This window comes from Grammomys surdaster, unplaced genomic scaffold (assembly GCF_004785775.1).
Source record: "Grammomys surdaster isolate TR1022 unplaced genomic scaffold, NIH_TR_1.0 693, whole genome shotgun sequence".
NCBI lineage: Eukaryota > Metazoa > Chordata > Mammalia > Rodentia > Muridae > Grammomys > Grammomys surdaster.
This window is the reverse complement of record NW_021605112.1, coordinates 439,039-449,213: the sequence shown is the minus strand read 5'-3', so window position 1 is coordinate 449,213 and position 10,175 is coordinate 439,039. Positions and strand designations below refer to the sequence as shown.

At 40.5% G+C, this 10,175-nt stretch overlaps 1 protein-coding gene across 1 annotated transcript; it reads right to left on the bottom strand.

Moving 5' to 3' along the window:
• Nucleotides 1–6,072: 6,072 nt before the first annotated feature.
• On the bottom strand, nt 6,073–7,026 carry LOC114633521 (olfactory receptor 52H1-like). Its single transcript, XM_028782087.1, has one exon. It carries the CDS (start codon nt 7,003–7,005, stop codon nt 6,073–6,075), a length of 933 nt encoding a protein of 310 aa, XP_028637920.1. The 5' UTR covers nt 7,006–7,026.
• Between the last annotated feature and the right edge of the window lie 3,149 nt (nt 7,027–10,175).

The following is a 10,175-nucleotide window of genomic DNA, read 5'->3' as shown; positions in this document are numbered from 1 at the left end:
CTCTCTGCCTCTCTGCCTCTCTGCCTCTCTGCCTCTCTGCCTCTCTGCCTCTCTGCCTCTGCCTGTGCTAGGATTAAAAGCAAGTGACAAAATCACCTGGCAGAGACTTTTTAAAAAGCAATCTTTCTGTTTAAGCTGAGAACCTAAGTTTAATTCCCAGGACCCACAGAGAAAGGAGAGAACTGACTCCAGCAAGCCGTCCTCAGCTTGCCACATGTACACCAGGTCACTCGTGCCCCCACACAAGCATACACAAATATTTTTGATTATAATAAAATAAAAGAAAAGGAATAGAAAGTGAGGAAATTTTAATGTGAACTAAATAGGGCTGGCTATTCCACAGTTTAAAGGAATCTGTTAATTTCATCAGGTATGCCAAATGTTACAATGTATGTGTAACATACATACAGACAGACATGCCCAAAATCTTATGAAAAAAATATTCATACAGCGTATATGCTGTGGAGACAGAAAGCTAGGTTCCATAATTAACTTTTATCTTGCTTCCAAGGTTTTATCTGCATGAATATGGAAAGCTCTTTGAAATACATAATTCTTACACTCTTCAGTTTTTGAAGGATCTGACATCTCTGATTCTCCTGGCATATAGTATGACAGAATAAAACGTGCTTCCAAGATACACTCTCTGGAAGACAGGTAGCTTGTGGGAAGCTTGCTGCTTTATCAGACTGCACGGACTTCATATCAAGAAGTTATCGTTAACTGTTGGATGAAGGAAGAAAAAGACAGCTGGATAAAAAATTAACAGGAGCACTTCTGGGCATACACATGCACCTGCACACTTGACTCCAGTTTTTAGGTTACCTAATGTGTCCCAGCACAGTTGTCAGAACAACACCAAGTGTGGCCATACTTAACTCAGCTATGTAACTGTTAATCTATTTCAGTCTTTACATGCCCACTCAATGGAGCAATAGCACAGACACTAGAGACACGGCCCCTTTAATAATAATGAAATCAGAATAAACCTCTGTTTGTGGCTTATTTTTCAAAATGCATCCCCAAACCAAAAATCCACACAAGAAAAGACAAGGCTGAGGTGATGCCTCAGTGTGTAAGATCGCTGGCTGCTCTGCCAGACGACCCTAGTTTGATTGCCATCACTCATATGACTTTTCATTCACTCCCTCTCTCTGTCTCACCAAATTCTGCTTGCAGACAAGCCCATTCAACCAGCCAACACTCACCTAATCTTGGGAATCAGGCTAAACAGAAAGAAGAAAGTATGGTGAACAGATAACATAGAAAATCTACAAGGGGCAAAAATGACAAGTGGAGAAGTTGAGGACTTGCAAGGGGTTGCTACCATATCCCTTTATATTGTTTCATCAGTGCCGGAGGGGGAAAAAAAGAAGGGCCTAAGGGACACACATGCTATCTCCTCTCAGTCTCAAAGGAAAAGCAGAGATGTTTCTGTTAACTCTACACGTGACACTGCTTCTAGGAACTGGCTGCATTTGGGGGGCGGGGTTGCCTGTACATGTATTGTGATATGTTTGTGAAATAAAGGCCACACCTGTATGCCACACCCAGACCTTTGTGCTATTGCCATATTTTCATTATTGGGCACTCAACTCAAGCTGATGTTTCATTATAAACTTTTCATTAATAAAACATAATGCAGCTATGTGGGGGATAGGAAGGTAAACCTGGTGGGGGAAGAAGTGAGAGGGAGAAGGAGGTGCCACAAGCTCCTGCCATTCTTTGAGGGGTCCTGATCCACAGTATACAGTGTATGACCTGACATGGCTCACAGCACACTGATGAGACAACACAAAAGTCCCAAGGCCAGGACACCAGCTGCTTCCCCTTCTTCACAGAAATCTCCACAGGGGATTGGACCCTCCTCCCCTACAGGCTCCTGGGCAGGTGAGTCTGATTCTGCTAAACAACACACTTTGCACCCTGTTTGCCCTTGAATACATAAACATATCTTAATTGGCTAAAGTGCTATATATAAGCTTGTATAATAAAAAATAAAGTTAGCTCTGCACTCTGATGCTGGTCTCTGGAACCTGAATCCTGGGAATCGTGGGCTCCATCTCCACTAAACTCCCACTTCCTTGTCCCTGTTCCCACACAACTACGAAATAATTTCTACTGAGAAGACAGGTCAGACTACTGACACTGTTAGGAATTACTAGAAGTCTAAAGTCTCAAATTTACTTAGTTATGCATCCATTCAGCCATTCATTCATTACTCGGTTATACTGAAAAGGCTGTTGACCAATTCTTTTTCTTGTTTTAATAAAAAGGGTTTCCAGGGCTGGAGAGATGGTTCAGTGGTTAAGAGCACTGACTGCTGTCTTCAGACACACCAGAAGAGGGCATCAGATCCCATTACAGATGCTTGTAAACTACTGTGTGGTTGCTGAGAATTGAACTCCGGACCTCCTGAAGAACAGTCAGTGCTCTTAACTGCTGAGCAATCTCCTTATCCCTTGCTTAGTTAGCCCCCTTATTAATCAATTCTAATGGCCATGTTAGCATCCCTAAGTTTGGTGAACCCAGTTCCAATCAATAGCTATACAATATCTAAAAATATATTCAACAATAACTGTAAAATGTGGAGTACAAAATTGCTAATTTTTTCCTTCAGTTTTGTGTGCGTGTGTGTGTGTGTGTGTGTGTGTTTACATTTGTGTGGACACATATGGGTAGCACATGCCTATGAAAGCCAAAGATTGATGTCAAGAATTATCAATTCTTGTTCCACTTTAGTTGTTGAGGCAGGGTCAAACACAGAGCTCACAGATATGGCTAGTATCTAACCAGCTTTTTCCCGAGATCCCATCTCTATCTTATGAAGCTAGAATTACAGACCCACATACCCACCCAACATTTGCACTGGTTGTGGGAATCCAACGCTGGTCATCACACTTGTGACTTTAGCTGTTGAGCCAACTCCCCAGCATATTTTTAACTTTAATTGGGTCTCCTTCTGATTAGATACAGAATATTACCAATAAGTAATACATTTTAAAGTGCTTGTTTTCCATATCCAATATTGCAAGATTAATTATTTAAGTGTAAGTCAAATATGGAGTATTTTTTTAAGTACCTGTCACTTTTTCTTGGGTCATTATTTTGTATGAATAGCAAGGTAGGCTTAAGACTCAGGCATTTGAGCTGGGCAGTGGTGGCGCACACCTTTAATCCCAGCACTTGGGAGGCAGAGGCAGATGGACTTCTGAGTTCAAGGCCAGCCTGGTCTAAAGAGTGAGTTCCAGGACAGCCAGGGCTACACAGAGAAACCCTGTCTCGAAAAACATAAAAAAAAAAAAAAAAAGAAGAAGAAAAGGACTCAGACATTTGTAATTCTTCTCTTTAACTTCTCTATCTTTTCATAAAAATAGTAAATGTTCTTTCTTATTCTTTTATACCTGGTTACATCAGGGCAAACAGAAGTCTGAGGTGGAATTTTGTCATTAGAACCCGAGCCAATATAAACAAGGTCCTGGTATATCTAAACTGTTTTCACTGGACTAAAATAGGCGTATGCTTCAATACCCTACTCTATTTATTTGTAATTCACATCTTCAAAATGCCATCTGATATTTGCCTCTAATTAAATAACATCAAGAAGCTATCATTTTATACATTAATAAAATTCTTTTAGCAGGATCAAGGAGTGGTACTGTAACAGGCAGCTGGCCCTGCTCTTTCTTTGCCTTGGAGGAGTTTAAATTAAGTAAAATATCTTAAAACAAAAGGTCCTACAAATTCAATTACAAGTGTATTGAGCAATTTGTTTGAGACTTAGATACAATTTTTTTTTTTTTTTTTGGTTTTTCGAGACAGGGTTTCTCTGTGTAGTCCTGGCTGTCCTGGAACTCACTCTGTAGACCAGGCTAGCCTCGAACTCAGAAATCCGCCTGCCTCTGCCTCCCAACTGCTGGGATTAAAGGCGTGCACCACCACCACCCGGCTGAAACTTAGTTACGATTTTTGATGGTTAGGCACCTAAAAGTCTAAAATGATAATTTCCTCCATCTTTCTTGTTTTAATTGTAGCCCTTAGCCAATCATTAGAGCTCTAATTTACCTTTTGTTTGGTTTTTACCATCTAGAAATAAGTTCTTTTAGAGTCCGACGTTTCTAGAAAAAGGTGCTTTAAACTTTCATTTCTTTATCTTTTTTTCTCTTTTTTTAAAGATATTTTTATGAGTGTGAGAGTTTTACCTGCATATATGTGCATGTACCATGTGCATGCTGGTGTCCATGCAGGTCCCCTAAAACTGAAGTTGTGAGCTGTCTTATGGGTGCTACAAATCAAACTCAGGTCCTCTAAAAGAGAAGCCAGTGTTCTTAGCTGCTGAACCATCTCTCCAGTATCTCTCTTTTTTTAAATTTATACTTATTTGTATGTTTGTTTGTTTGTTTTTATTCTTTAGTCCAGACTTTATCCCCCTTCCGGTCTACTCTCTGACTGTTCCACATACCACATCTCCTCCCCACCCATGCCCCACTTCTCATCTTTAAGAGGATGTCCCCACCCCCACCCTACCCCACCAGGCCTCCCCAATCCCTGGGGCCCCAAGTCTCTTGAGGGTTAGGTGCATCTTCTCTAACTGAGTCCAGACCAGGCAGTCCTCTACTGTATATGTGTTGGGGGCATCCTATCAGAGTGTGTATGCTGCCTGGTTGTTTGTCCATTGTCTGAGAGATCTCAGGGATCCAGGTTAGTAGAGACTGCTGGTCTTCCTCTAGGGTCGACCGCTCCTCAGCTTCTTCCAGCTTTTCCTAATTCAACCACAGGAGTCACCAGTTTCTGTCCATTGGTTGGGTATAAATATCTGTATCTGACTCTTTCAGCTGCTTGTTGTGCCTTTTGGAGGGAAGTCATGCTAGGCCCCTTTTTGTAAACACACCATAGTATCAGTAATAATATCAAGCCTTGGGGCCTCCCCTTGAACTTGATCTCAATTTGGGCCTGTCACTAGACCTCCTTTTCCTCGGGCTCTTCTCCATTTTTGTTCCTGCAGTTCTTTCAGACAGGAACAATTCTGGGTCAGAAAAAAAAAAAAGTATTGTCCTAATCCTCTCCTAAGAAAAACATCTGCAATACTGATAAATAATTTCATTAAGATTTTCTATTAATTTATTCGATAAATGTCTATGCATCTGGTAGAAAACAGGGCACATAACTGGTATTGTCTAGAAATAAATAATAACAACCTTATTAAAACTCTAGAAACTTGGGCTGGAGAGATGACTCAGCAGTTAAGAGCACTGACTGCTTTTCCAGAGGTCTTGAGTTCAATTCCCAGTAACCACATGGTGGCTCACAACCATCTGTAATAGGATCCAATGCCCTCTTCTGGTGTGTCTGAAGAGAACAACAGTGTACTCACACATAAATAAATAAATCTATAATTAAAAAAAAAAAAAAACAACTATAGAAACTTGTGCCATCAAGATGGCTCAGCAAGTAAAGGTCGTTGTCCCCAAGTCAGAAAACCTACCTTTGATCCTCAGAACCTACATAGTAGAAAGAGAGGACTAACTTCCCACCAAGTTGTCCTCTGGTCTCCAGGTGAAAACTGTGTCATGCATGTGCCCATATTGATGTACATACACACACATATACATGCATGCATATGCACATACAAATAAACAAATTTAATTTTTTTAATCTAGAAATCCACAGGATAAGCAGTTAATTCCCTACCTTACTGTGATACATAAATACACAATTAAGGTGTGTGTAAAAAATAACAATTCCTCATAAATAATTTAAGTGAAAACAGAATAGCAATCTCCACTGCTATAAATGAGTCTTTATTACCTTAGCACAACCAAAAAGAACTGCAAGATTCTCATTTAAGATAAGCTGTTTATTTTCAGAAGTGAAATAAATACCTTTTATCTTCTAAACTCTGAGCTTCTTTTTCTAAAACTAAAATGGTTGAGTAGGCTTCTGCATAAAATAAGAAAGTAAAACCCCAATTGCTCTATATGTCCTCTCCTGGAGGCCAGTGGTTGTTGGTTCAGTCTTTTACCTACTATACTTTATGAACTGGCCCCACATCCAAGACTTCAGTCACTGAGATCACTTGGGAAAGAGCAAAAGAATGGCTTTGTCCCGGATCTGCTTGGTCTTCACTCCATAGACAATAGGGTTGAGTGCAGGTGGGATGGTTACATACAGGTTGGCAAACATAATGTGAAAAGTGCGAGGGACATTGCGCCCAAAGCGATGAGCGAGGATGGAGAAGAAGGCTGGTATATAGAACATGAGAATGACACAGACATGGGAACCACAGGTGCTCAGGGCCTTCTGGCGTGCATCTCGGGAGGGAAGGCGAAAAACAGCACACAGGATGAGAGTGTAGGAGATGGCTATGAGGACCACATCTATAATCACTGTCATGATGGGGACACAAAACCCATACCAGATGTTGATGGAGATATCTGCACATGCCAGCCGGGCAACATCAATGTGTTCACAGTAGGTATGGGCAATGATGTGTGTCCTGCAGAAGGGTAGGCGGTTCACAAGGAAAACACATGGAACAAAGACACAAAAACTTCGGAAAGAGATTCCCACAGCAATTTTGACAATGGCTTTGGGTGTGAGAATAGTGGTATATCTCAAGGGTGAGCAGATGGCTACATAGCGGTCAAATGCCATGGCTAGCAAAATAGCCGAGTCCAAGACAAAGCTGTAGTGCAGAAAGAATAATTGCGTCAGACAGCCAGGAAAACTGATTTCCTGAGGACCGAACCAAAAGATGCTAAGGGTCTTGGGGACACAGGTGGTGGACAATACGAGGTCGGTCATGGCCAACATGGAAAGGAAGAAGAACATGGGTGAATGAAGACTGTGCTCCACTGCAATGAGGTAGAGAAGGATGCTGTTGCCCAGGATGGCCACCAGATAGATAAAGCAGAAAGGGATACTGATCCAGACATGGTACTGCTCAAGTCCGGGGATGCCTGAGAGAGTGAAGGGGCCAGTGTTGTAGCTACTCACGTTATACATGGCCACTGAGATATGAAGAATAGTTAGTTCTTCTGTCCTAAAACCAAGTGTGTATGGTGAGCATGAAGAATTGTGTGCTCATTCAACCCCACAACCTCTCTGGGAGAAGTTCTGTTTCCTGTATTTGAAAAGAGAAAATCCAATTACCGTTAAGAGCAATACTCATGGGGTGCTCAGTGGTTAAGAACATTGGTCACTCTTCCAGGGGACCTAGGTTTGATTTCTGACACTTATTGTTGTGGATGTTGTGGTGGCTCACAGTCATCTGCTAAATCCAGTTCCAGGAGATCTGATAGCCTCTTCTGATCTATGGGGCACCGGGTATACACATAATTCACATATATATGTGCAGGCAAAACACACATGCACAAAATAAAAAAATAAACAAAAAATAAATAAATTTCCCTTCATCCCAAAGATGGTTGTGGTCATAATTTTGAGAAAGAGCTATCAGACTCCTGGTGTTAATTCTCACATTTCAACAGAAACCACATCAAGACAAATAACTTGTCCAGTTTATAAAATGCTAATCCTGTTTAAATGACAGTAATTTTTCCTTGAGTTTATATAATTCATCACTGCATGAATGTGTATAGGGAAAATAAACTAACTGCTTTCAGTAATAGGATTACACTAAAGAGAATGTCTCACTATTGGGAACATAATGTAATTTACAATTTTTGATGCCCACCTACTCCAATATCTCTAATGTATTATCACATTTAGAAGCCCCCCATTAAAAATGAATTTTGTCTCCAGGTGGTGATCCAGCACTCTGAAGGCACAGGCTGTCAGATATCTGTGATTTTGAGGCCAACCTGGTTTACTGAATTCCAGGACAGCCAAGGATACACAATGAAACCCTGTTTCAGAAAAAAATAAATGAAAGGATTTTTTTTCTTTTTCTTTTGTTTTGTTTTGAGAAACTCAAGTCATCCCTCTGGCCAAGGAGCCAAATCATTAGATTCTATGACCAGCACTCTTTCATGGTGTTATCCTTTACCAAGTGGTACCTGCAGATTTTGTGAAATGGCAAGGATTCAAAAGAGATTTTAAGATGTAAAAAGAACAGTAATAAGCAGAACCAAGGTCTGTCGAAACACCAACCCCACCCCAGTTTCGGCCATTGTCCTCCTTGGAACTTGCCAACCAACATGCTCTTGAGACAGGAATACCTGATGCCTCCTCATGAAGAACTAGAGGTGAAGCTTGACCCCCAGTCTACCTTAAGGATGAAGGAGGAAAATCTGTAAGAATTAGAGAAGACTGAAGCTTTGTCCGGTTTAAAAATAATGCTGGGAGGTCCTCTAGTGGGAGAACACAGAATTTTTTTTATTCTAAATGCTGAGTTGAAGTACACTCACCCACCCCATCCACCGCCCCCCAAAAAAAAATCCTTAGAATTATTTTGAGAATTTTCAGCATCTGCCAATTTAAATATCTTAATGACATTTCAATGAAATATCTTAATGAAATATCTTAGCATGAAACTTTGTAAATATTTTGCCTGTGCTTGGGACTATTTTCCTGCTGCTTGGTCGCCTCATTCAGCCTTGATAAGACATTTTGTGCCTAGTCTTATTTTAATTTGTTATGATATTTGATTGATATCCCTGGGAGGCCTGCTCTTTGTTTGGTTGGTTGGTTTGGTTGGTTTGGTTGGTTGGTTGGTTGGTTGGTTGGTTGGTTTTGTTTTTTAAGAAAGTGGAGGTGTGGATCTGGTGAAAAGGTGAGATAGGAGGTGAAACTGGGAAGAATGGAGGTAGGAGAAATTGCAATTGGAATGTAACATATGTAAAGAATACAAATTTAAAGAATTATATGTCTTTCTTCATCCTATGACTAAAGTGTCATACTGTGACCTAACTCAAGATCCAGAGTCTGCAGCACTGTAACTGAAAACTGACCAAAACTGTAAAGAGAAGTGGAAGCAGAGGGCATGGGCTTTTCAAACACAGTGAGGTACATGTTCGTGCACGCTCATCCTTAGTGAGTCTGAGCACATATGTCCTCTCTCCCCCCCATTTAAAGTACTCCCCCAGCCCTGTGGTTCCAGGAACACTGTGTTCCTCTCATCACTGCAACCTCAGGCAAGCCTAGTCCACTCCCTATATTTAAAGAAATCATCTCTGGAAACAGTTTCCAGATTTCTCTAGATTAGAAAAGTGTGTTTCTTCGACTATGAAATCAGTAATACTTATATTACATATTTAACATTTCTTTTTCAGGCTAGACTACAACCTCTATAATGACAAAATCATGTTAATTGTGTTCATTTTCCATAATACCCTCAATGCCTATACAAAAGTGTCACCCAAGAACATTTATTAACTGAATATCATTAATTAAGCCAAATAAAAATGAATATTCTCATAGTCTAAGTGTCTCTGACAATAAATTTTTATATATTAAGACTGCATTACTTTCTATGTAAAGCATAATAAGCCCATGCAAATTGGAAGCCAGTATGTATCAAGCCACATAAAACATAAAAAGCATTTTCATTAAAGATATAAGTATGGTCATAACTGTCTTTTTTTTTTTTTGGTTTTTCAAGACAAGGTTTCTCTGTGTAGCCCTGGCTGTCCTGAAACTCACTCTGTAGACCAGGCTGGCCTCGAACTCAGAAATCCACCTGCCTCTGCCTCCCAAGTGCTGGGATTAAAGGCGTGCGCCACCACTGCCCGGCTATAATTGTCATTTTTATTGACACTTCCCAAGACATTCTCACCAACAACATAAGACACTTTTAGGACAGATTACCTTTGATCATTTCCTTTTTTTTTTTTTGTAGCTTAGCTGACAGTTTTCCCCAAAAAAGAAAGTCTTAACACCCAAGACTCCATGAAGCGTCCCACCAATGTGCTGCAGCGCTCAGCACTGCTCTAGTCATTGATGTCAGTCTTCTATCTTGAGATGTTTCCACACTCACAGCCTTATTGTCTTACTTAAAGCCCAACTGCTATAAAACACCGATAACACTATGCTGACATTTGCTGACACAGAACCCATTGACTTTTCATACCAACCCCCCTCCATTCTTATGCTTCACTGTAATTAATGGATGGCTAAAATGAATGTGTGGATATAGAATGGAATGGAAATGCACATTACAATGACATATGTGCCCAATACGTGTGGACTCACAAAATTTACAGTTACAATCTCGT